Source organism: Dermacentor variabilis, chromosome 11, assembly GCF_050947875.1.
Source record: "Dermacentor variabilis isolate Ectoservices chromosome 11, ASM5094787v1, whole genome shotgun sequence".
Classification (NCBI taxonomy): Eukaryota; Metazoa; Arthropoda; class Arachnida; order Ixodida; family Ixodidae; genus Dermacentor; species Dermacentor variabilis.
Genome location: NC_134578.1, coordinates 72,432,081 through 72,459,413, shown reverse-complemented (window position 1 = coordinate 72,459,413; position 27,333 = coordinate 72,432,081). Strand labels below are relative to the sequence as shown.

The 27,333-nt window shown below is 48.4% G+C and overlaps 1 protein-coding gene across 4 annotated transcripts in view; it reads right to left on the bottom strand.

Annotated features, from left to right (window-relative positions):
• Positions 1 to 27,333, bottom strand: part of LOC142563545 (uncharacterized) — a 66,232-nt gene that overhangs the window by 23,486 nt on the left and 15,413 nt on the right. For 3 of the 4 annotated variants that reach the window (XM_075674117.1, XM_075674116.1, XM_075674119.1), the window contains exon 2: positions 4,424 to 4,453. The exons of the other annotated variant lie outside the window; for it this stretch is intronic. In XM_075674117.1, the coding sequence (XP_075530232.1) occupies positions 4,424 to 4,453 (30 nt within the window). The remainder of the gene's footprint in view (positions 1 to 4,423; positions 4,454 to 27,333) is intronic. 4 annotated transcript variants of the gene reach the window in all.

The window sequence follows — 27,333 nt, the reverse complement described above, 5'->3', positions numbered from 1 at the left end:
GACGTTCTTTGCTGCTGTGTTTCCCACCCTACAGGCCGCATACTTGCTGGTAAACTTCCTAGTTCTTTTCCTCCACTGTGAATCAATGTTTTTGCTGTACACATACCTCAACACTCTCCAAGCCCACTTACTTTCTTCCATATTCCTCAGTCGTTCTTCATACTCAATTTTACTGCGAGCTTCCCTCACTTCAAAACTAGTCCAGCCCATATCATCCTTCACAGCTTCATTTGTAGTCTTCCCATGAGCGCACAATGCGAGGCGACCCACTAACCTTTGATTCACATCGAGTCCTGCTTCTACCCCTGATTTCAAGGCAACAATCGCATTTCCAAAAGTAAGTCCTGGAACCATTACACCTTTCCACATACCTCGGAGGACCTCGTACCTATTTTATCCCCATAGTGTATCCCCACACTAAATTTCAAACTTCAATTGTTGCCTTCCTGTCCACAGATATTAGCTAGACGTTGCAAATCGCTTTGCTTATTAGCTAGCAACACAATATCGTCCTCACAAGATAAACCTGGAAGCTGCTGCTCTACTACTGTACCAGTCTGTTTGTATGAGAGATCGAAACCGATATTACTTCCTTATAGCGCCTTCTCCATCCTCACCATGCACATCATAAACAGCAGTGGGGATAAAGGGCACTCCTGCCTCAGTCGCTTGTTGATATCAACTTTCTCCTCGCTACTCATCCCTTCCCATTCAACACAAACGGTATTTTCTAGATAAATCTCTCACAAAAGCTGTAGACAATCGTCACCTAAGCCTTCCCATTCCAGAATATCCCACAAAATGTTGGGGTCTACGTTGTCATAAGCTCCTGTAATGTCTAAAAAGGCCACATATAACGGTCTGTTTTCTAGTTTTGATATTTCAATACACTGAGTAAGAGCAAATAAGTTATAATCTGAACGCCTACTTATTTTGAAGCCATTCTGAAGTTCTTCCAAAATGCCATTATTCTTTGCCCATGCTTGAAGCTTTAATTTGTTTGCCTGGATTGCTAGCCTGTATATTACCGATGTAATGGTCAACGGTCTATACGAGTAAATTCTGTCTTTCTCCCCCTTACCTTTATAAATTAAATTAATTCTACTTTATCGCCAACTAGCTGGTATTCGTCTATCTTTTAAAGTTTTTTCCACTGCTTTCACCAGAATTTCCTTACTTTTTGGTTCTAGTTCATTAATTAGCACAACGGGAACCTCGTCTAGCCCTGTGGCTGTGCGCTTAGGAATTTTCTCTTCGGCTTTCTTTCAGTTGAAATTTGTCAGCCCCAGCTCTGTTTCCACCTGGATCTCTTTGATGCTCTTTTTTTCTTCAAATACAACTTCGGCATTGCCTTGGAAAGAGTCGGCTGTTATTTTTCGGATATAATTTATTGCCGCTTCTCCTTCCAGTCTGTTTTCATCTTCGTCTAGGATATGTTGTTACATTGTTGTTGACTTCCTGCCTAATAAGTTTATGTGGTTCCAAAATATTCTAGGTGCGGCCTTCTTTTTCTCACGTATTTCTGACAACCAACGTTCACGTTCACCTTTTATTTTGTTTGCACCAGTACTAGAACCATAGACTCTTTCTCCGAGTATATTTCCCATTTACTGGTTATTTTATCCTTCGGCAACTGTGCCTTCTTTGCCTGCCTATGATCTTGGGATTATTTCTGTCGTTCGGCGATCGCTTTTCGTATCTCCCTGTTCCACCAGCTTTTCGGTTTCTTTTTTCCTTTCCAACGAACATGTTGTTTCTCTTTCCCTATTTCTGTCGTTATTACACTTAGAAGCTCACTATATTCCCACTCTTTATTTGACCATTTGCCAAGTTCTTACTCGACTCTAGTGACTATATTTGTTATTTGTTCAGCGTTCAAATTCGTGCTGGCCATTTTGCACTCCTTGCTCTCTTTCCCTACATATGCCATTTTGAAAATGATGCGTTTATGGTCACTCCCTATGCTACTATACCCTTCCTCATCAATGACCATTTCTCTCAACTTATCAATAATTCCTTCAGTCATGAGACAGCAATCAATGTTGGGTTGCCGGTTTCCCACTTCCCACGTGATCTGCCCTTCACACTTAGGCCCTGTGTTAGCGATAACGAGGTTATGTTGCTCGCAAATGCTTAGCATTGACTTCACTTTGTTGTCGGTATAGTGACCTAAATCCTGTATGTGGGCATTCATGTCACCGAATAGCACCAGCACCATTCCCGAAACGCTTAATATCAGCGCTTATGCATTCCACTAACTCTTTATTCTTCTCCGTGCAATTATTTCCGGTTCACAAATACGTAACGCCCAGCCAAGTTTTTTTCTCACTCTATGTAACTGATAAACAAATACGCTCTTGACATTTTTGAATTTACTCTTTTCCATTTCGCTCCCTGATGGATGAGCATTCCGACTCCCCCTCCCTTTCTTTCCGATTTAGTTCTGTTGCACCCTTCCCAAACATAATTCTCAATCACTGGCAGCTCTTCTGAGTCTCTAAGGTGCGTTTCTGTCACCGCATACACTCCTATTTATTCTCTATTTAACTGATCCTCAATTTCTGTCCACTTTTCCTCTCCTCTGCCGCCCTGCATGTTTATGTGGCCTACTGCATGGCGAGCTCTCTTTGTTGCTTTCCTCCATTTTATGTTTTCTGTTTCCTACCTTCCTCCGCCCTCAGCTGCTGGCGCCGCGGTGCGGAGAAGGAGCCGGCTACACCCAACACTTTTACGTCCATGCGAATGGGAAGGCCGGAGCAAAGGCCGCCCGCGTGCGCAAATCTCGGAGGCCATGGTTACAAGAAGAACAAACACTAACTAGGATTCTTCGCTATACTCAATTATTTCGCTTTCCTTTGGCTGCATATATACGTCATAGGTGATGCCCTATATATAATCCATTAACAATATTCAGTAGAGAATGTAATGTAATGATGATTCGAAAATTTGACAGTAAATCTGTTCATTCAATAGGTAGCGCAAAGGCCGCTTGTGCCTTGTTTCAAAACGAGTCATTCGGTCAACCTTGAAAAATCACCTGGTGCGCGACGGTTTATCATATTGCAGCGCCGATTAAGTGAGACCCATAAAGGCTACTGCAGAAACTCCCTAGCGGGACTTTTGAGAAAGTGCGTAAGCAATAACTTTTCCCGCCGCTCGCTTTGCATTCATGCAACGACTGATAATTTGAGTGGCAAGTTACGCACACCGCGGCTCACTGCGTCGAGGATGACGCAGGGTGCTGCAAGTATTGCAGAGACTTGTTGCGATTACCTAACTGGTGAACCCGATTAATCAGAATTATTCCTATCGGGCGAAATTAATGAATTCGTAATTAACCTGAAATAGGTATAGCATTGTAATAACAATTCCACTTAATCGCCCTTATTATTCTTTATTGAAATTAGGTGATGTAATCGTAATTAATCTTAATTATGCTTAAGCCATTTCGATTACACTTAAATAATCCCGGTTGGCTTTAATCAAGTTAACCTTAATCAATCGAAATTAGGCTTAATCGATATGAAGTGCGTTTAATTAGTCTGATTGGACTACTTAATTTAACGTGAAATAATTGTTATTGATCTCACGATCCTTAATTACCTACAATTAATCCTCATTACGCTTAAGTAATTTCATCGTAATTAATCTAAATAGTCTTTTACTAACCTTCATTTCTCTTAGTACCTCTTCAGTGCACGCAGTCACACGTAGTCGTAAGGCAGTCTCATACACGTTCCCACAGGGTCCCATGTATACCTATAGTAGCGCATTGTCTCACGCTTTACAGACAGACGGACAGAGTTCCTAGACAAGTAGCTCTAGAATGCTCACGCATTAAAGGCCCTTGTGGGAACGGCTCACCAGAATGAGACGTCAACTCGTTCGTTCTACAACACCTAACGGTCAGCCGCCGTGTCAGGCTCGAGTGCACGTGAGGAACCACGCATCTTTATTCTCTTTGTCTATTTTTGCTCGTTAATTCAGGTTGCCTCCTTAACCTACCCGAACAAGGCGCTGCGGTCTCATTACTAGACACACCCTTGCATTTAGCACCTCTTTATTTTTTTTTCGTTTTTGTTTTGCCACCAGCATCTGAGCATGCAATCTTACGCATAGCAAGATCGTACCAGTGCCCCGGCTGGGACATATCTAATTAGCAAGAAGACAATGCACGAGAAGAAACAGACGGCAAGCAGAGTTAATTTCGATTGTTGAAAACAGTTGAAGTTAGCCCACTGTCCTGGCTCTTCCTTACTCTCATGTTCTTTCTTTCGTCTAACGATGTTCGAGGCTTAGGAAACGCATCAACTATAGTCCCATCAGCCGTGTTAACCCAAAGCCAAGCCCACGTGATAGCACACGCAGCATTCTTGTGACACCGCAAGCAGAAATACGCAGTTGGGTTTATTGAAATACTTACTGCTGTATAAGTGAACGCCCGTGACGAAAACTGAAAATAAATCCAAGTGAAAGTTAAAAAAAATACCCAGATAGCAAAAGTTGGTCAAAAAAAGTGTACAGGTTAATCCAAAACTTACGAACACTAAAATAAGAACTGCGCTAGAGGCAGGGACAAACCAAGAAAGACACGCACAGCATTTGTCCCTGTCTCTCGCGCTGTTCTTATTTTAAACACGAACTACCAACATGGCCAAGTGTCTGCCCTTATTAGCCTTAAAACTTTAAAGGCTTGATTGCTTAAAGTTACGTTCCAGCGAAACAACAGCAGAAAGCGAGCTCGCAAATATCGGAGCCATATTTTTATTTCTTCATTTCGCGTGGCCAACCCGAACTCTAAACATCGCTTTTATTCTGTCCTTTCCTTCTCTTTAGTTTGTTGCCCCAACGGTTCATTATTTATAGCAGACAATCACGACTAGCACCATCACAGGGCCTGCTCTCATTCCTGTCAGTAGTCTACGGCTAAAACCAGGACAAAAAAAAAGCTCAGTGCGCTTCTACTCTGTGAAGAAGGAGACCAGCGAAGCTGTGTAATGTGGGCCCCTTAATGGCGAACTGCACCTCCGCCGCAGGTCGGCCCTGCATTGCACTATCTTCGGGATCGGCCCACGTATCGGGAGTGCTTAAGAGGAAGCTTTAGCTCGGGTGCTCCTGTCTAAATACATGTAACAGGAGAATTCATTTTTCTAGGTAACCACTGTACCAAATTTGGCGAAGTCTGTTGCATTATAAAGAAAAACTTAAAATATAGTGACTGTTCGTTTCGAATATTTGATTTAGGTTGTCAATCTTCTGTTAAAAATTGGCATAAATCGAATTTTTTCAGAATACGAAACTATCAAGTTTACAACTGCAACTCGGCAACGAAAAATGATACCACAATTCTGTGAATTCCATTTAATAGCACATCTAAAGCGGAGAAAATTGATATGTTATACATGACTCTCAAAAAATTTAGTAATATGAAAATACAGCTTTTGCAGAACCCTTGTACAGAAGGTAACAAATTCACGTAAGATATAAAATGAAATAGCAAATTTTTCCGCTTTCAATGATCTAATAGTGGCCGTTTACGGAACCGAAATATCTGTTCTTGATGCAGAGCTATGAATTTGCAAACTTCGTGCTTCTATGTTTTTCAAACTTTCGAATTCTAGAAACTCGTGCTAGCAAAATTCAGGCCCTAAATCAAAATTCCGCTTCCAGCAGTCACTAGAATGTAACTTTCTCTCTCAAATGCAACAAATTTCATTAAAATCGGTGCAGGGTTTATCTCAGAAAAACGTTTTTGCGTTTTACATGTATTTGAATAGGCGGCGTCGGAGCTGGGCCCGAGCTAAAGCTTCCTCTTAACGCCTGCTTCACTTCCGCCGCGGGTCGGCCCGGCATTGAACTATCTTCGGGATCGGCCCACGTATGGGGAGTGCTTAACGCCTGCTTCACCTTCGCCGCGGGTCGGCCCAGCATTGCACTATCTCCGGGATCGGTCCACGTATGGGGAGTTTTTGCTTACGACGCTAACGACACGAAAATTTCCTTGGACGGTTGACGTATACAGCTTCACTGTAAAAGTTGCTCGACAACCTGTGACAATAATTAATCACGTTAATTACCAATATGCTAAGACAGGTGGTGAGCACATGTTTAAAGGAACGGACAGTCAAGTTGTTCGGACTTGTGGCGGAACTTGTTAAAATTTGGTTGAACCAGCTGCAAACTTATTTGGTGCGGTTTTAGGCACGGCATGCAAATATATAGTACACTAACTCTAGAGGAAAGGCTCAGCGAAAAAAAAGAGGCAGCCGTAATGACGCCGCCGTATCGCCACGACTGATATTGTAACGTGAGAAATACTCAAAACATCATGCAGAAACATGCACTAACTAGCATGTGCGTATGGGATACGAGTAAATTTCATTCCATATATTAACGTAATAGCGGAAAGATCTCCGTGTGGCACCGTTGTCAGATGGGAAGAGGACTTGGCAACCAGAGGCGCCGCGTCCCAGAGCTTTCATGTACTCATCAACCCAGCATCATTCGATACATTGACCCCGGTACTCCCCCACAACCCGGGCTGACTGGGTGGGGGGACTTGGTTCGGGCCAACGGTCCTTCCCGGACAAGGGGGCTGTTGAGGTGCAGTCCAACTGAGGGACTGCACTCAACACACAAACAGCCATGTCGGTCTTGCAGGGCGCAAGCCTGACTGACCCTCGGACTGCCCTGACGCAAAAGAGGTCAAGGCATACAACTATGGAGACCACCAAAGCCGTCCGCGGAGCAGCGCGACCACTTGAGGGTGCACCACCACCGGTTCCAGCTCTGGGTTCCACTGAGCCAAACAAAACCCCGTAGATCGACTGGCGCACACGGCCGAGTCGTGCGACCTTTGGAGCATGCATCATAACTTAATGGATAGCTTTCCACCTGACTCGTCAAAAATCACGGCAGGACGAGCCCACACTTCGAGAAACTTCTTCTCGCCCAAGCGGTGCCGCTCCCGGGTGAGGTGGAACCAGACCTCCTTCCGTGCTTTCGCAAGCACTTCGTGAAGGCCCGGTGCCCGACCCCCGAAAATTGCATCGCAGCGTGCCAGCCAAACTTGGTATGAGCACTCGGCGAGGAGAAGCACGAACTGGTTGATCGCCTGATTGGGCAAAGGGTGCAAAAATCGGACTGTCTCATAAGGAACGCCTGGGAGCCTAAATAGACTAGCAACTCTTGGGAGAAGAGCTGCAGGAAGCAAACACTGCGTAAAGATATGAACTGAGTCCTCACGAGCGCCACAGAAAGGACACACTCCACGAGCCGGGATGGCTGTGAAGGGCTTGTAGCTCAACGGCAGGCACCCTCGCGCCAGGCGGTACATAAAGGTGCCTCGCCTGGCGTCGAGGAAACCGGCCGTAATGAGCTTCCAGTTTGGCCTGTGAATCGACAGGTCGTACCTTTGGCAATGTGGGGGGAGTCCTGGGGTGAGGATATCCACTAACTCTTGGAGTGGAGCTGAAACTACGTCGATGCCTGGGTGAACCTTGCGGAGGCTTACCAAAGAGTTGGCAGCCGCCGCATAAATGGTGGACGGGGTACCTGAACGAGGAACACAGTGGGAAAATGTGCTCTGCGAGAACAAGCGGAGTCGGGTGCTAAGAAAGAAGGAAGTTAAGCTTCGAGTTAGGAGCATATCCGAGTTAAGAGCGACCTGGGTCCACCTGACGTGTAGTGCAGTAGCCACGATGCCCAGGTCGGGAATTCCGAGTCCTCCCTTGTCCCTGGGCAACTTGAGCACCCGCCTAGCTACACAACCAGTTGTACCCTTCCAGAGGAAGCGAAACAAGACCCTCTCCAAGATAAGCTTGGTTCGGGTTGGAATAGGAGACACACACGCCACATACGTGAGAAAGGAAAACAGAAGTGAGCGAAGGATTGTCGCTCGAGCAGTCAAAGGGCATGACAACGCGCTGAATTCCTGAACCCTGGCTTCAAGCTTCTCCTTAGCCTGTTGCCAGTTTTCGGGAGAGAGACCATCTGGTTCGAACTGGAAGCCTAGAATCCGCAGCCGCGTTTTCACGGGGAGACCATGAACGGGCTGCGGACTGGAAGGAGTGGAGTTCAAGTACATTGCTGCACTTTTCGACCTATTCAACCTTGCATCGCTCGCCCCGCAGTAACTGTCCATGACCTCCAGGACGCCGCAAGCTGATGCCTCGTCCGGGACGACAATGGACAAGTCGTCTGCATAGGCAAAGAGTGCAACCGGGGGGGAACCTGGTGGAAGTAGGAACCTGCCAATTCTGCTGTCACAAGACAACCTCTGCAGAAGCGGTTCAAAAGCGAGTACGTAGAGGGCAGGTGAGAGCGGGTCCCCCTGTCGCACACCACGTCCCACAATGAACGCCTCCGAGAGGCGGTCTCGTATGAGAACAGCAGAAGTCGGTCGAGAATACAAAGCTTGGATCATCTGTCTAAAACCCACACTAAAACCAGCTTCTTCCAAAACACAAAAAAGGTACCTATGGCTAATGATATCGAAAGCCTTCTCCTGATCGAAGGAGCACAGAATACCTGGAAGTTTCCTGGTATTTGCCCACAGGAGAAGGTCCCTTAGTGCTATACCGTGAAGCTGAGTAGAGCGCCCCTGGACACAACATGCCTGGTATGGACCCAAAACAGTGCTGAGCACTGGCGTGAGTCGCATACACAGGCACTTTGCTATGAGCTTATAATCGCAGTTCAGAAGTGTGATTGGACGCCATGCTCTCAGATCGGAGCTCCTCGACTCGTCCTTACAAAGGAGAGTGATTAACCCCTCTCGTTGAGACGCTGACAAAGTCCCTTCACTGAGTAGCCGGTTCACCAGTGATGTGAATGGCTTCCCTAACAGTGTCCAAAATTTAACATAAAATTCGACTGTCAGACCATCGGATCCCGGACTGCGATTACGCTTCATAGACTTCAATGCCGAAAAAAGCTCGTCCTCATCTATGGCTGAGTCGCACACTTGCGGCGGCTCAGCTGGCGAAGCAAAAGGAAACGCAGTTGGAGTGGCAGCTGGTTCGGCATACAAGGTCATGTAAAACTGCCTCGCCAGTGCAAGAACTCCGTCTGGTGAATCGACTATGCTACCATCGCTTGGATCTATTAGGGAAGAGAGAGTTGTGCTCTTCCTTGAGAGATGTTTACGTAGGACGTTTCTGCTGCACCACGCTTCCATTTCCCACAGCTCTGCTCGGGTTGTGGCCCTCAAGCCATCCCAGCGTCGCTGCAGGAGAATCCGAAGTTCCTTTCGGAGTGAGGCCAGCGCCGAAGCAACTCCAGGACCGCCGGACAGTGGCCTCGAGAGCAGGAGGATCGCGTCGGAGACGATTTTAATCTCCTCACGCTCCTCGCGCGCTCGACGCTTGCCCCAAGACCTGAAGCACTCACGCACTCTGACCTTCACGTCATCCCATTCTGTACCACTTAGATTCGCTCTATTGTGCAGCGATCGAAAAAGAATGGATGATACCTCTGCGGTTGCCTGCCTGTCTTTTAGAAGACGTGGATTCAGACGCCACGGTCTCTTCCCTTGCGGGACTATGCTAGAATCGGCGAACCGCAGAATTAGGAAGCTGTGGTCGCTAAGAGCAGAAGGAGTTAACCAAGAAGAATGCATACTAGGAGCCAGTGACGACGAGATGTGGCAAAAGTGCCGCGTGCAGACTTGGACGTCGTTTCAGCGAAAAGAATTTCGAACCACGCATACCCAACTACGCAGACCCTCAGTGTGGTGCAAGGAAGTTACATAACTAATTGAATTTCTCAAGGTAAAATACGTAGAAAAATCGTAAAGTGCCACTTGCACACAATCTACATACAGGACAGCGTCGGATTGTAATTTGAATATGCGAGAGAACGTAATTCTGTTACGCGAAAATTGAAAAAGAAGTCTGACAGAGTGACGTCAGTGATATGGTTGCTTGCAGCAGCTGTCACTCTTACACACTCTTACATACACCGAGCTTAGCGTTCGTCGCTAGCCTTACCCGGCAACCATTACGGGTACAGAAGCTGCAGTTGCCGGGAAGCGCAAGAAGCTGTCGGGGATCTCTGAATGCTATGGCGTTCCACTCATAAAGGCGAAGCGTAAGCGTTCTCAAAATTTTTTTCAGGAACATTGGATGGTTTGTTGGAGCACACACTGTGGTTAATCACTGCACCAGACGATTTAAAGAACTTGACTGCCCTTCCACTACTGTGAAGAGGGGTGCAAGAGAAGCTCGGGATCCGCAGCTCTTCGTTGTCGTAACACGTCGGCTTCGGCTCCCTCACGTCGAGATGGGCCCGTCAACGACGAGCCCTTTCTCGAGCGAGCTCCCGGCGCCGTTCATCAAACGCCGCCTGTTCGGCCTAACGTTCGACGCGCGGCCTACCTATCGCAACTCCAATAATGGTCTGACGCGGGAAACACTCGTTCCTCTCACGTTACCTAGAGACACGACTCCTGTTGGCGGAGAGAATGACGTCAGTAGAGCGGCGGGGCAGCAGGATTGTCTGTTCAATGGGTATATTGCTTGTGTGTAGACACAAAACTCCCTATACGTGGGCCGATCCCGAAGATTGTGCGACGCCGGGCCAACCCGCTGCGGATGTGGAGCAGGCGTTAAGTAGTCCCCCATATGTGGGCCCATCCCGAAGATAGCCCAATGCCGGACCGAGCCGCGGCGGAAGTGAAGCAGGCGTTAAGCACTCCCCATACGTGGGCCGATTCCGAAGGTACTGCAATGCCGCGCCTACCCGGGGCAGAGGTGAAGCAAGCGTTCAGCACTACCCATACCTGGGCCGATCCCGAAGATAGTGCGATGACGGGCCGACCTGCGGCAGGTGTGAAGCAGGCGTTGAGCACTCCCCATACGTGGGCCCATCCAGAAGCTGGTGCAATATCGGGCCGAGCCGCGGCGGAGGTGAAGCAGGCGTTAAGCACTCCCAACACGTGCGCCGATCCTGAAGATAGTGGAATGCCCGGCCGACCCGCGGCGGAGGTGCAGTTCGCCATTAAGGGGCCCACATCCACAGCTTCGCTGGTCATCCTTTTCCACAGAGTGGAAGGGCACGGAGCTTATATAGCAATCTCTGCACGTGTGCTGCTCTGAGAGAGAGAGAGAGAGAGAGAGAGAGAGAGAGAAACAACTTCATGTAGTCGCCTGCAGAACGACACCATGACTAAATGGCGCCGTGACGCGGGCCCTGACATCTTCTCAGAGGGTGGTCTCTACTCAACTCCAGCCGCGTTACTCCCGCGGTCGGTCGCCTTGAGGGGCAACGTTCCGTCGGTTTCGCTCGGCCTTTGCCTTTCAAGAGCCGCCGAGACCTGCTGGACGGCCCAGGTTTGGCTTTCGTGGTCGTAGCATTCCGCCGCAGCCACGAGTCGCGGCGGAATCGTTGTACTTGTCGAAGCTTCGTCGGGGAACTTAGTGCAATCCCATAGGATGTGCGTCAGGGTGGCCCTCTCGCGCTGGCACACGCGGGACACATCACTCACATATAATTTCGGGTATAGATGAGTCATTAACACTGGGGTGGGTAACGAACCAGTTTGCAATTGTCTGAACAGCACCGTCTCCGCTCGGCTCAGCCCCGTATGCGGGGGTGGGAAAGTCCTTTGAGCCAGGCGGTGGAACTGTGTAAGTTCGTTGAACGTCGTCATGCAGTCCTTGGCACTACACCACGTTGGACGGTCGGTTGCAGCGGCGCGGTTGGTTAGCGCTCGCGCTACTGCGTGTGCCGTCTCGTTGTGATTATCGTGCTTCTCCGACGCATCGTTGCCCGCGTGTGCGGGGAACCATTTGATTCTAATATATCGATTCCCTCGCTGCAGGTCAGCCGAACACAAAACCCGCACAGCCTCACCACACACTTTGCCCTTTGCATAATTCCGCACTGCACTTCGCGAATCGCACAACACCGTCTGGCACCCGGGGTGGGCAATGGCCAGGGCAATGGCCACCTCCTCCGCCTGACACGCCTCGCGGACCCGTAAGCTCGCCGCTGCCCTCGTCGCGCCGGACGACGCCTCGATGACGGTAGCTACGAACACCGCGCAGTCTCCCTGGTATTCTGCCGCATCCACGAACCTTGCGTGCTCGTCCTTGGCGTGAAAGTCGATGAGGGCTTTGACCCTCGCCGCTCTTCTCTCCTTGTTAAACTCCGGGTTCATGTTTCTCGGAATGAGGTCTACCCGAATCCGGCGCCGGGTCCCGTCCGGGACAGAAACGTCGCTACTCGACTTTTTCGCCCCGGGCGTGAAGCCTAAGTATTGAAGTATGTGCCTGCCGGCTTCGTTCATAGAGAGCCGCTCCAGCTGGGCGGTCCGTAGCGCTTCCGCAATTTCCTCGAGGGTATTGTGTACCCCCAGGCTCAGGAGCTTGTTGGTGTTCGTACACTCGAATAGTCCGAGCGCCGCCTTGTAAGCTCGGCGTATCAGGGCGTTGATTTTATTCCTTTCACATTGCATCCAGTTGTGGAAGGCTGCAACGTAGGTGACGTGGCTGATTACGAAGGAATGCACAAGCCGAATCAAGCTTTCCTCCTTCATCCCGGCCTTGCGGTTGACGACCCGTCTGATGAGACGTATTGCGTTGGTAATCTTGGCTGTAATGCGGGAATCTCGCCGTTGCCCCGTCGCTTGTCTATAATCATGCCGAGCACCCGGATTTTGTCGACCTCCGGGATCACTTGGCCGTTCCTCGTCACGATCTTGATGGCCTCGTAATCCCTCGCTTCGCTCTTGTTACGTCTGACGTACTTCAGTGGTAACACCAGTAGTTCTGACTTGCTCGGTGAACAGATCAAACCGGAACCGTTCAGCTGGTCTTCGATCGCGTCGACGGCTTCTTGTAGCGTGCTCTCAATGTGACCATCGCTGCCTCCCGGAAACCACAGCGTGATGTCATCGGCGTAGATGGTGTGCCGGACGCCCTCAACGCAAGAGAGTCGCTTGGCCACCCCGATCATAACGAGGTTGAATAACAACGGCGAGATGACCGAGCCCTGGGGGGTCCCGACACTGTCGAGCCTCTTCTCTTGGAGCCGTGGATCGCCGGCGCAGAGCTCGGTAGTCCGCCCCGTCAGAAAGTCCTTGATGTAATTGTACGTTCTTGCGCCCATGTTGAGTCTGGACACCTGGGCTAGGATCGCAGAGTGCTTCACCTTGTCTAAGGCACTCTGCAGGTCCAGCTCCAGAATGGCCTTGTTGTCTTTCGTTAGGGTGTCATCGTCACTGATATCTTTCTTCAACACAATGATCGCGTCTTGGGTGCCGAGGGAACGCCGAAATCCGATGATTGTGGTGGGGTATAGTCCCGACTCCTCCAGGTAATCCTGCCATCTACACATGAGGACGTGCTCCAACACCTTGCCCACGCAGGACGTGAGCGAGATGGGCCGGAGGTTGTCCGTGTTCGGCGGCTTGCCTGGTTTGGGGATGAGGATGGTCTTGGCAGTCTTCCACTGCTGGGGCAGTGACCCCGCCCTCCAGCACTTGTAATAACCGGTGAGGTTTTCGATGGCTACATGGCTACATTTCGATGGCTACAAGCGCTCTGTTCGAGATGTGATCCGGGCCGGCCGCCGACTTGCTGTTTAGTTCGTGCAGGGCCGCTCGCACCTCCTTGACGCTGATGTCGCGGTCGAGCTTCTCGTTGGCATGACCGCCGTACTCGGGATGCCTTTCCGTGGGTGTAACCGGAAGGAACTTGCTGTCTATGCGCCTTATTACTTCGGTTTCCCCGTTTTCCTTGACTGCTCTGTGAATGATCTTTGTGAGGCGGTCGCGTTGGTGGGATTTTGTTTTAGTCTCGTCGAGCAGATGCCGCATCAAGTTCCAGGTTTTGCCGCAATGCATCTGCCCGTCCGCAGCGTTACAGATCTTGTTCCACTGTTGCGTGCAGAGCAGCTGACAATGGACTTCGATGGCGCGATTCAGCTCCGCCACCTTCTTCCTTAGGCGCCGATTTAGTCGTTGCTTCTTCCACCTGTTTAAGATAGATTGCTTTGCTTCGAATAAGTGCGCGAGGCGGCTGTCAACCTTGTCGACCTGCTCATCCGTTTCTATGATTTTGGTCGCCTCCTTGACTTTCCCCGCGATGTGGACTGACCATTCTTCTATGTTCTCAATTTCCTCCGTCTCCGTTGGTAACAGGTTACGGAAGGCATCCCAATCTGTAAAATTATGTTTTCTGGTGTCCTCCGAGGCCTTTACCTCCTCCGGTATGATGACCTCTACGATGTAGAGGTCACTGCCGGGCTCTGACCCCGTGTTGCGCCAGGAGATATTTCCCTTCTCGTCGTTCTTCACGAACGTAAGGTCCGCAGTCGTATCCCTGGACACAGAGTTCCCAATCCTTGTAGGTTCAGTCGGGTCTGTGATGAGGGTGAAGCCCAGGTCTAATGTGTCTTGGAACAGGTCTCGCCCCTTGGCCAATTGCTTGTTATATCCCCATGCCGGGTGCGCCGCGTTGAAGTCCCCGCAGGCGACGAGCCTGTGAGTCGAGCTCTGTGAAGGAGCGTCCTGAATTTTTGCTTCCAGTGTGAAGGGCCACTATAGACGTTAAGCAGAAAGGTGCTGTTCTTTTGTTTCTTGCCCGTAACGACCTCGATGAGAGTGTATTCAATTTTACTGTTGTGCAACTCGTGATCAATGAAGGTGAGTCCCTTGCGAACCAATGTGCATATCCCTCTACCGCCGCTGACCTTCGGAGACTTGGCGTATACCCGATAACCGGGTAGCGACACAGCATCAGTGCGAGTCTCTTGTATCATAATTATATCAGGCTTGCGTGCTACTTGGGTTATATGTTGCTGCAAGACTGCGCTCTTGCTAGCGAAACCGTTACAGTTCCAGTGCCAGGTCACGGCAGCAGGCGGCGTTCGTCAAACGCCACCTGTTCTTCGGCCGAACGAAAGACGCGCGGCCGACCCATCGCAGCTCCAATAGTGTTCTGACACGAGAAACACTCGTTCCTCTCACGTTACCTAAACACACGACTCCTATTGGCGGAGAGAATGACGTCAGTAGCGGAGCGACGCAGCAGGATTCTTCAACGGCTAGCTGAGAAAGGACATGAAATCACTTTTTTGTGGCTCCCAGGCCATTGAGGCATCAAGGGCAACGAAAACGCCGATGAAGCTGCTAGGAGGGCTCATCTAGAAGCCGCGAAGGAATCCATCCCCCTATCAAGAAGTGACGCAGCAGCAAAACTTCGCATACCAGTGCGTGATGCCACGCGATCCATGGGGAACACGCCAGCTTTCCGACATACTCGACCGCACCGCCTGGACCCATCCCATCGACTACGCATTTCATCTGGACTATCCTGAATCAAGACAACTGTTCTCTGCCGTCTATGGCTACGAGTGTCTTTAACGAACGCATTTGCTTGACGCATCGGAATGTCTGACAATGCTGCCTGTGACAGTTGCGGCAGCGAGGAAACAATCGAACATATAATTTTTTATTGTCCTCGGTACATCCCTCGGAGACAGTCACGCGTGACGGCGTTGGTACGCCTCGATGACCGGCCGCTTTCTGAGCAGACAATCCTGGAATGCCGGCTGATTCGACCTTCACACCGGAAGGCCGTGAAGGTGCTACTGAGGTCTATCCGGTCAAGCGACTTGCTTGAATGACTGTTATGCCCCAACCACTGGCACGCGTCGGAAAGCTTCGGCACGCGCCGAAGCGTCAAAAGCGTCGGTCGGGAACACGGCGAAGCGTGACGACGCGCAGCGACTATGTCTACTACCGATGCTAGAAGTTTGCCGACGCGAGGCGACGCTGCGCCGGCGTGCACCAATGAGAGGCTGCGACGCGTCGCAAGCGTCAACCAATCGGAGGCTGCGAATCCTCCGGCTGCTATGCCTATGATTGCCGACCGTGCGAAGGCGCCGGCACCAACGATCGTCCGAGTTGTTTGGACTCACGACGCGCGCGACAGTGTTCCTGAGAGACAGTGTTGTAATAGTAGGCCGACAACGACACGACCGACCGACCGACCGACGACCGTGGGTTGTGGCAGCGCGACGTGGATCCGAAGCGACTTCGAACGACGCCGACTAATCCAACCTACCCGCCGTGGTTGCTCAGTGGCTATGGTGTTGGGCTGCTGAGCACGAGGTCGCGGGATCGAATCCCGGCCACGGCGGCCGCATTTCGATGGGGGCGAAATGCGAAAACGCCCGTGTGCTTAGATTTAGGTGCACGTGAAAGAACCCCAGGTGGTCAAAATTTCCGGAGTCCTCCACGTACTACGGCGTGCCTCATAATCAGAAAGTGGTTTTGGCACGTAAAACCCCAAATATTATATTATTATTATATTAATCCAACCTGCCCACTGGGTTCCGCCGGGCTCGGTACGATCGTCTGCTAAAATGGCCAACCGAATCACGATTGCCGCAACGTCTGCGCTTGTTGTATGTGTATTTTGTTGTGCTCAAAAGGAATGGAGACATGTTTACGAGCTCCGAAGTCTGTACAATCAGCACTCGCCTATCGCCAATGTTGTTTACGTTGCGCGTAGGCCTAGCGCGTCCATCGAGTTCGTAACTGGCGAGGGAAGGAACCCAGCTGAAAAACTCTGTCAAAGGAAATTAATTTTCAGGTCCGTTTGGTGCTGCAGTGATGTAAAATATGGCACTCCTGACGTCGTGTGATATGTGATGTGGTGAATGAACCGTGTGGAACTTGGGGTGGTCAACCGCGGCGTGTTTCTTGTGGTGTCGGGTGACTCAAGTTTAACGGGCAAGTTCTGCGCTGTTTCCAGTGGCAAAGATAACTTCCGAAAGCGAAAGACACTAGTAGCCGAACTATGGGAAGTACTTACATTATCAGCCGTGCCGCCCGTTTCAGCTGACACTGCGCTCTTCTATTCGGCATGTGAATCCAATTCAGTACAAGTTCACTGTGCTCCTTCACTCACTTCTTTCAAGTGCATCCGTCTTTTGGGCTAGTTGGAGATAAATCGCTCGTGTAGCAATCAAGAACACTGACGCACTGAAGCATACGTGACAACGCAGTCATGTTTGATTCAGTGTGTCCTTATACTTGAGCACTGCAAAAAGAAATCTGTTTGCAACGTGTGCCCCGTGTGCAGTGCATAGCAGGACCTGCATCATGCAAGACCTATGCATGTAGCAGCGTATGCCATGATTGCTTCGATACCTGCTTCAGAAGCAGCAAGTACTGAGTCAGTGAAAGTGTAATTGATTTTTTATCTGACTTTTTGTTTATGGAAAGTGTAGCTGGTGTGAGTGCATTGTGTGAGTGCAGTCGACATGCTTAAACTGCTGGAATCCCTTCAGCTTCTACTAAAATGCTTCTTGCTGCGATACTATAAATTGTAGTCAGGACAAAGATCTACTCGAGACTAAGTTACTAATGCATCTGCGCAGAATGTGTTTGATGAACAAGTTAACACTTCTACAAGAACAATATGTCGATGCACAGCATAAGTGCTTGCAATAAATACATTCCGTAAAGGTGAACGACTGGGCCTACAATAACAAACTTTGTAGTAGCCCTGCGAAAAGTGCTGCCATGCGTATCAGCCACAACAAAACTGCTGCACGTCCAACCTACTTCCATGGAGGCACCTCTATAAAGACGTTTCGGGCCCTTCCCATTCTGGGTGTAACATTTAGCTCTTCTCTCAACTTTTCCGCATATGTCACCAGCACTGTATCTAAGCATCGGCCCATTCTTGGGTTTGTGTCCCGTGTCTCCCTTCCCTGATGACGTAAGGTTTTCCGAGCACTCTACGCTTCTATCATTCTGTCACGACTTGAGTACTGCTCACTATAGTTCCCGTACCAAACTCGCGGCGCTAACAAACTTAAGCTTGTTCAGCGCCGGACAACACGCACCCTCTACTCCAGTCTTTTCCGTTGTCGCAAGCTCATGACAGCCTACGAGGATTGCCTCAAACCCCTCGAGTAGCACACCCTGCAATACCAGCGCAACATTGCACTAGTCTATACTGCAGGGTGCTTGACGGCTCTCTGAGCAGCACTAATCTTTCTTCAGTTCGTCTGAACGAGTGGTCAGCACAACCCGAGCCCTCATCGTGCCTCTATGGCCCGACAACACAACTCCATGATTATATCTGGCATACAGAGCTTTCTCTTCACCCCCCTTGGCCATTTGGATTCTCCTTCCTTGGAAACAGACTGAATTTGCACTCCTGTGTGTTGTGCACCTGTTGAATGTGTGCGTGTGTGCCATGCTGTGTTATTGAGCAAGTGTGTGCGTGTGTGTGCGTGTGTGTGCGTGTGTGTGCACGTGGAGGGGAAGGAGGTGTCGTCTGCATCCTGCAAGTTCCTGCTCTAGATGGCTGGTTATCAGACGCTCTAACATACAGACATCAGCCTTTTTTAGTCTAGAGTGCCAAGTTACCACTAGGATTACTATTATTATTATTACTATTATTATTATTAGAATCATCACTACGACAACATTGATTGTGTTGAAGCCAGCGTGATACATAATTCAAAATATTTCTGGAGCTTTGTGTGCTCTCACTCTTCTAAAAGGAGTGCCAAAGATGTACGTCTTCTTCATGTAAATGTTGGTGTTGTCTCGAACACTGCTGATGCCTTCGCAGAACATTTCTGTTTGCTATATGGTGCGAAATATGCTTCAAGTAACCTTCCTTCTCAGTCTGGCACAGTGTGTACGTTATCAGTCAATGAAAACCTTGCTTTCAAGTGTATGAAGTGCCTTAAACCTTCCCTTTGTTGTGGTGTTGACGGTATTTCTTCCGCAGAGCTTAACCCTTTGAGACGCTGTCTACACAATTGTGCACAGCAGGAGAGTGCATCAATAGCAAAAGCACAGATGAAAGTAATGGTATTTAAAATGTGTTTCATACATCTTGAAACATTTATTATTGGAACTGTGCTGCAATTTTGAATAAGGTGCAGAATGTTTCAGCAAAATGAGTGGGAAGGTAGATTGGCTGGGTGTTTTTACTCTGTGTCAGTATGTTGTATGTAGCGCGTTCACTTTTTTCATTGTTTTTTTACAATATCATGCACCAGGCATAATTTTCAAGTGGTTGGATAAGGGCTTTTCAAGCTTTTCAAAACACAAAATAGTACATGTTCTCATATTTTTTGTTCCTGTAGTGAGTTTTCGCATGGAGTTGAAATTTTGTAAACTTGACAAAATTCGCTAAACAATTGAGAATTCGCAATATTTTCTGCAGCTGCACACTTTCTACGATTCTGAAAATGCAAGAGATTGGGTGAAAGCAACTTTTCAATCATCGGGATAAAGTGGCATCTGAAAGGGTTAAGACGTATGGAAGCATACTTGTTCCCTGTTCTCACAAACATCTTCAATAGTTCCCTAAGGTTGAGTACCTTTTCTAACACTCGGAAGGTAGCATGGACATTGCCCATGCACAAATCAGGTGCTAGATGTGCAGTTACTAACTGCCGACCTATATCTATGCTCTGCAGTGCGTCAAAAGTGTTTGAATCAATAATGTGTTCCTTGCTTTCTGCTGGCGCTAAGAGCATTTTAATAAATGAACAGCATGACTTTGTGTGCCGACAACTTAAAACTATTTGGGACTGTGAACAGTGTTCACCACTGAATCGACTTCCAAAAAGACATTTTTTCACTCTCAAACTGGTGCAGAAACAATAAGTACTCCTAAATGTTTCCAATACTATGGCATTAAGTTATATGCAGAAAACGCACTATGCGAAATTTTGATACACCCTATGTGATGCCCCACTCCTTATGGTCATGAAATGAAAGATCTTGGTGTGTATTTCGACAAAATGCTAAGCTTCTCTTCACATAGATAATTACACGACATGCCCTTCACGCTCTTGGAATTGCATGCCATATATTGCATGATTTTCATTCGCCTATTGTGTTTCTGAAATTCTGCTGTGTGCCGCCAACTACTAGAGTATGCCTCTGTAGGAGGGGGTGCAACGATCAAATCTAATTCTGACCTCATTGAACGCATCCAGAATAAATTGATATCTATCTTAAAGCACCACTTTTGCCATTCCGGCTACCACAGTTGAGCCTTCTCAAATATACTTCAACTCGCACCTTTAGATTCAAGGCTTAATCACACCTTTTGTTCCTGTATAAGGCGGTCCATGACATTATGCATTCCCTAAAGCTTCCTGATCATATGCAGTTGTTCATGCCGCAACAGTATACCAGGTAGCATTCCACATTCGTTGCCTGGCCTTGTTGCCAGATTGTGCTGTATAAGACTCGACTCCAAAACATACTTCAGAGTTCGTTTCCTGTGCTTTGTGTATCTGTAGATAATCACGTAGGATTAACTCCCGTTTGCTTTTCCTTTTTTTCCTTTTTTCTTATTCGTTTCTCTATCTTGCATTTTTTTGTCTACCACATTCATGTTCTCTGTACATTTTGTCTCGTATAGTGCTCGTTAAGTGTACCAGTACAAAGGCTCTCTAGCTGTTCCTGGGCACTACAATAAAAATTTCAATGATTATTATTATCGTAGTACAAAATCGTGCTTTTTAAGTATGCACTATTATACTATTTCAGTGCAGTAGCTTTCGTGCAGTTAAAAAAAGGGCAAGAACTAAAAAAGTGCAATAATAATATGCTATGTGCCTGATCATATGCATTGTGCTATTAATTTCGTCTGAGTAATAATAATGGTTAGCTACTGTATCCAGTGTTGTGCAATGAAATATGCCACAGCAATGATTGCGTGCCTCGCAGAACGAATTGAATATACCTTTCTCAGTCAAAACATCATAGCAGGCTGAAAACAATAAAACAATTTTTTTGTGGTGACGAAGTGTATAAATTGTGAAAATAACCTGTTTATATATTTCTTATACTATGCAATTCAGCTGCTCCCATACATTCGAATAAGCGCTTCAATAGTACGACTTGGCAAAGGGCAACGAAAGACCCCTATTAAAACCCTCCAATTCTCAAGCTTGTATTATCTGACGGTATGTCACTTCATTAATGTAAAGAAAGACAAACTTGACATGTGGAAACCAGTTACAATGGAACATGGCCCTTACACTGTGAAAATGTTTTGTAGCAATACACTCAATGTAAAGGCCTCCGTATGCGGTGTTGATGCATCAAAACAACCCAGAATAATAGAGGTGATCCATGGGCTAGATTTAGCAGAATCAAGAATCGTGGGGAGACAAGCTACGAATTACATAAATTTTAGCTATTTTAGATTTTTTGTGAGTGCTGTAGGTGTTTCAATTCTTTTTTACTGATTTTCTCAGAACCCACTTTTTCACGTTCCTTTCATGCACCAACAAGCATAATTATATTGACACGGATGCTTTATCTGTATCTACTTACCGTATTTCATCGGCTAAAAGATGTTAAACGTTATCGCTCGTTGCAGGATGCGCCTGCACGTATAGGAAGTTTCGCGAATGTTATCGATGGTTCTGTCTGTTGCCGACAAACCCTGTTAATCTAACTGCATACGCGAAACGAATTGTATAGTTGTTTCTGGAAGGCGCGCGGGCACCAGCGAATAGGCTGTAACTTTCGACGACTGATGTATGCAAACCGACGCGCTTGACCCGCAGACGAGATTTTCGACGATTGCCGACATTGCTCGCCGCTATCGTTGCGATTGAGTCTGCACTATTTATTTACCGTCACTACTACGTGACAATATTTCCAACACAGATTTTTTCAGTGATACATTGCACGCCTGATTCTTACATAGTTGGCTGTGCAATGAGCTACCAAAAACTGAAATGGTACAACAGTTTTTGATGATATGGCATCGTCGTGCAGGTGTTTCCAAAGCGATCTTGCAGACAGACGACTCGCGAGCGCTGATGTCGATATCTTGTGCACTATTTCTACTTCAAAAATAAAAACAAACTGTTACGGCAGGCGTATATTCATTATTCAAACGTGTTTTTTATATCTAAAAGCGCATACAGATCACTAACTTATTGTTTCAAGCTTAGTTTACAGCAGGCTGTTTTAGGCCGGACTTTGACGGATGAAGATAAAATAGTCCAGCAACAGTGCGCCGCAGCCGAGGAGCGAGCTTCGGCGCGCGTCGGAGCTTCGCTCCAGTGGTTGCGTGCCCGCTTCCTCCGACCAACGCGAAGCGAAGCGTTCGCTTGTCGGCGCGCCCCGAAGCTTGCCGACGCGTGCCAGTGGTTGGGGCATTAGACTCCTGCGGTCCTTCGTGTGTGTGTTTTTATTTTTTTTTCTTTCCCCTTCTCCCACCCTTTTCATGTGCGTGCACTCATCATCAGCCTGGCTACGCCCACTGCAGGATAAGGCCTCTCTCATACTTCTCCAACTACCTCGGTCATGTGCTAATTGTGGCCATGTTGGCCCTGCAAACTTCTTAATCTCATCCGCCTACCTAACTTTTTGCCGCCCCCTGCTACGCTTCCCTTCTCTTGGAATCCAGTCCGTAACCCTTAATGGCCATCGGTTATCTTCCCTCCTCATTACATGTCCTGCCCATTTCTTTTTTAAAATCTTTCCGTCTCTCCCTGCCCCCTCCCCAGTGCTGGGTAGCAAACTGGATATCTATCTTCTGGTTAACCTCCCTGCCTTTCTCATCACTTTTGTCTCTCTCTCTGCGTTCAACGGGTCTAGCGCCTGGTCCTTTATATATATATATATATATATATATATATATATATATATATATATATAGCAATGCGCGCATGTGTGCAGCTAACTTTTTAGCGCTACATTGCCGGCGCAGGGTAGGGCATACAAGCTTCGGTTAAAAAAACATAAGCACTTGAGATAAGCACCTCCTTCTTTCACTTCGATGGAGCCAAATTAATGCATTTGCTGTTAACATTACCTACCTTTTAAAGCCTCCGTTCTTCTTCTGGATAGGTCACGAAATGTCACATGGATTTCTGAATAATACTATTGGCCACGTTAATATAAAAATTAAAAGGTGTACATGCTTACGCTCCCTTCATGTCATTTAGGCTAACATCTGGGTAGCCAAAGCTAACATCTGGGTAGCCAAAGGAAATATGCCTGAAATTATGCTGTTTGACCATTGTTGAGGGCGAAAAGTTTATGTTGAGTGAAGCGTTTATCAACGAAAATGCGTAACTTGGTAGCGTGGGATTCGCACATATATTACCACATCTAGTGAGAGCGTAGAACCACAGTGGCACAACTATAAGTCACGAAACTAACTGTTTATGGGGCGAACTTGCGCCCACAAAAGCGAGTAACACTCAAAGCACAACCAAGCGGCAAGCACATTCCTCAAAATCTGATTTGCGGGTCAAGCGCGTCGGCTATTTGTACGTGGATCATCCAAGATTCCAGCGTAATCGCTGGTGCTTGGGTGCCTCCCAGAATGTATAACACTAGTCACGTCACGCATGCAATCTGATTACACAAGGTTCAGCCGTCAACATAGACAACGTATATAATCAGCGACAACCGTCGAGAATGTTCCGATACATGCAAGCATGTCCGGTCACGAGAAAAAAGACAAGCAACGTACACGTGTGTATATATCATGGCCACATAACGCCAACGGACAAGAGAAAAAGAAAAGGATGCATAAAGGCAAGGAGAATAAACAGAGATAGTTCCGGTTGACTATACCCTGCACGGGGGAAGGAGTAAGGGGATAAAAAGAGGAAAAGAATGGAAGGGGGAGACAGATAGAGGCAAAGAGAATCAAGAGCCACCATTAAGCAATTAATACAATATATATATATATGATATTGGTGTCATTTATTGCTCGGGAAGAAAACACTCAGATGCTGGCGCCCTCTCCCGTTCGCCCCTACCTTCTGAGCTTGCCTGCTCAACAACGTCCACCTGCGATTCGTCATCACCGACATGCCGGGGGGACAGCGCAAAGATCTATGGATCGCTTTGCCGCTTGACCATATGTCTCGATCTTCGCCTCACTCACCTTCACTCATCCTTCGTCGTCAAGCTCCACATTTTCCCGTTCGCGAATGCTTGCTGTACCGTCGCAAATAACCGACGGCCGCAGGTGGCTCCTTGTTATTCCTCGTCATCTTCGCTCGAAAATTTGCAGCGTTTTCCACGATGACCCCCAATGTGGCCACGCTGGCACATTCAAGACGTAATCCCGTCTTCGCTTACGGTACTACTGGCGCAGCACGTATCGCTACGTTCGCCAGTATGTTCGGTCATGCCCTACGTGTCATCGCCGCAAGACACCTCCTCACAGCACCGCCGGTCCTCTACAACCATTGCCTTGCCCTGCTCGACCATTCCACCGTGTTGGGTCGATCTTTTCGGTCCCCCTCCAAACACTCTTGACGGCAACTGGTGAGTCATTGTCGCCGTTGACCCCCTCACACGGTATGCGGAAACATCTGCGCTGCCAACCGCTACCGTGAAAGACGTGGCTTATTTCCTTCTTCATCACGTCATTCTGCGACATGGTCCACCATGTGAATTGCTAAGCGACCGTGGCCACGTGTTTCTCTCAAACGTCATCAACGCCCTCTTAAAGGAATGTCAGATTGCACATCGCACCGCCTCAGCCTACCATCCTCAAACTAACGGCATGACGGAACGTTTCAATCGTACCCTTGTCGGCATGCTGGCGATGTACGTGTCCGACGACCACACGAATTGGGACCGAGTACTTCCATTCATAACCTACGCTTATAACTCTGCCACCCAGGCTACCACTGGTTTCTCACCTTTCTTTCTTCTCTATGGACGTGAACCATCATACTGCGTAGGCACAATTCTGCCATACCGACCTGACGTTTTTGAAGCGACACCGGTTTGTGAAGCGGGTGCTTATGCAGAAGAATGCCGTCAACTGGCACGTTCATTTACCACCCAAGACCGTGTCGCCAAAAATCTCTTCATGACGCCTCTGCATCTACTGCCCACAATGCCCCCGGAATGCTGGTTCGGGTATGGGTTCCATCCAGCACTATCGGCCTTTCTACCAAGCTCGTGTCCAAATACAACGGTCCTTACAGAGTCCTAGAGCAAACGTCGCTCGTGAACTATGTCATCGAGTCTGTCGAGCCAGCTCCTGACAATAGTTTCCGAGGGCGCAAAACAGTTCATGTCGCATGGAATGATCTCATTATATATATATATATATTGTAACGAAGAGTAGCCTGCCTGCGCCACAGCAACCACGAGCTCATGCCGGTAGCGACGGTAGCGATGGTAGCGTTTTACATGCCAAAACCACGGTATAACAACAAGGCATGCCATAGTGGGAGACTCGATTAATTTCGACCATTCGGGGTTCTTTTACGCACACCTAATACTCGGTACTGTTACGGTTGGCGTGTAACACCCCTGGCAAGAAGGATGCTCCTTTATCATGCCTCATCGAAACGAAGGATGGATTCCTAATTTGCCATGGTCATCTCGAGTGGATGCCGGTCTGGCGGACGCCCCGCAGTGTTCACAGGCCACTTTGTGTGTGTGCGTGTGCGTGAAAACCCTTTCCGCGAACCAGACAGGACCCCCGCGCTGCCGCCAGCGGAGGCACGCTCATGAAGACGTTAACTGGCACAATGGATCAGCCTCATATCCCCAACCAGACGCCCTTTTCACGAACTGTCAAGCTCTATAGGAGAACTTCCGCGAACCAACGTCGCCTAGAAGAAAGTATAAGCATCTACCATCCCGGACCTGCTGGTTGGCACCTGCGGGGGCAGGCTCGTGAAAGGTCGCCGAGTGAGTGGATGCCGCCGCCAAGCACCGCGGAACTCAGTGCATACCACGTGACGTTGACGTGCGCAAGATCACTCCTACCACTTTAGTGGGTCTATGTAAAGGGCCCCGCAATTACTTTTTCACTTCATTCTCTTCTCACCTTTCAGCAACCATTGAATAAATGGTGCAAGTTTCGCACTAGCCATCGTCGCGTCCTTGCCGAGTCGCCATGGTCTACCAGACGCCAGCCACCCGCCGACAACACCGCGCTACCCAAAAGTAACGCCGGTCGAGCTTCGATAAACAGGCGTCGCAACTGGTCGGCAACGGTGAGGTACGCTACCCTGGAGAACGCAACAGTACACGGGAGTTAATTCTTGCATTTCGCCCCCATCGAAATGCGGTCGACGCGACCGGGACTCGATCCCGCACCCTCAGTCTTAGCAGTGCAACGCTATAGCCACCCACCACCATGGCGTGTTGTATATATATTTTAGCGAGTCCTCTTGTCTTTTTTCTTCCTCCGTTGCTCTGCTTAATTTCTTCACGCTATATGTCTGTTTTTATAGGCACTGGCGCCATCCATGGGCAGCCGGAATGCTGGCTTGGGCATCTTCTATGTCAGGTATACGCTCGGCGGTAGTTTCTGACGTTTGTTTTCACGATCGTGCGGTCTCTTTAGTATGACGTGGCGTCTTCTACGTGGGAAACGGTTCTGTGAGGCGTGCTGAAGTTATTTAAGTCGACATGGCCCGCAGTTTCTGCTGGCTTTCAGGCAGGCGGAGCATCCAGCGCGATGTGTGCGTGCTTGTTTAAACCTACACCCAGCTACGTATATCAGCTCTGCATGCCTCTGAAAATTCGATTCAACTATGTGACGTTAATGCAGAATTCTTGGTTGTAGGTACCTGCTAAGCTATGGTTTCGCAGCAAGGCGTAGTTACGAAAGACAGGGCAATCCTAACGACGCGTGGATGTTTCTGCTGCGTAATATGTTGTACTGTTTACTTTGAATAGCGTTCAAATCATCTGCGGATACATTGCGCGGCTACATGGTTCGTTTGGCGAGGTTTCCACACACGAATGAAGTAGTTTTTGTTAGTACTAACAGTATACCATGTATGCAGTGTGAATCACACTTGTCAAGCGGTCCAGTGATCCACTGTGGTCTGCGCGAGCATCCGAAGTAGTAGTAAGCGCTGAGTTATAGGTCTGTTTGTTCTATACATCGCATAGTCCAAGCAAGCGGCAAGACCATGTGAGGTCTTACTGCAGTGTTAGCCAGTGTCTTTTTATTTTTGCGGGAAAATAGGTTAGAAACCGATTTTTATTGTTGTTCGGTCTCGTTCGTCCCGTTCACTATGGCGCACTCATCCGTTTTGCGGAAGCTGTGTCCTCAAAAATAGCCATCAGGTTCTTTTTATGCGAACCCCATTGAATATTACTGTTTTACAAGTGCAAAAAGGCAACGCCGGAACATAAATCTTAAATGTATCATGCAAGTTTACCATTAGCCATGATCGCTGTGTTGAGCAACGCCATCGGCCACAGGAGGGTGACGTAGTCATACCATCGTAATTTCAGGTCTACTAGACTTGATATGCGCCAGAACGGTGCCGGTGGCTGACGTTAATACTTTACAACGATTGGCGCATAGGCGTTTCAGA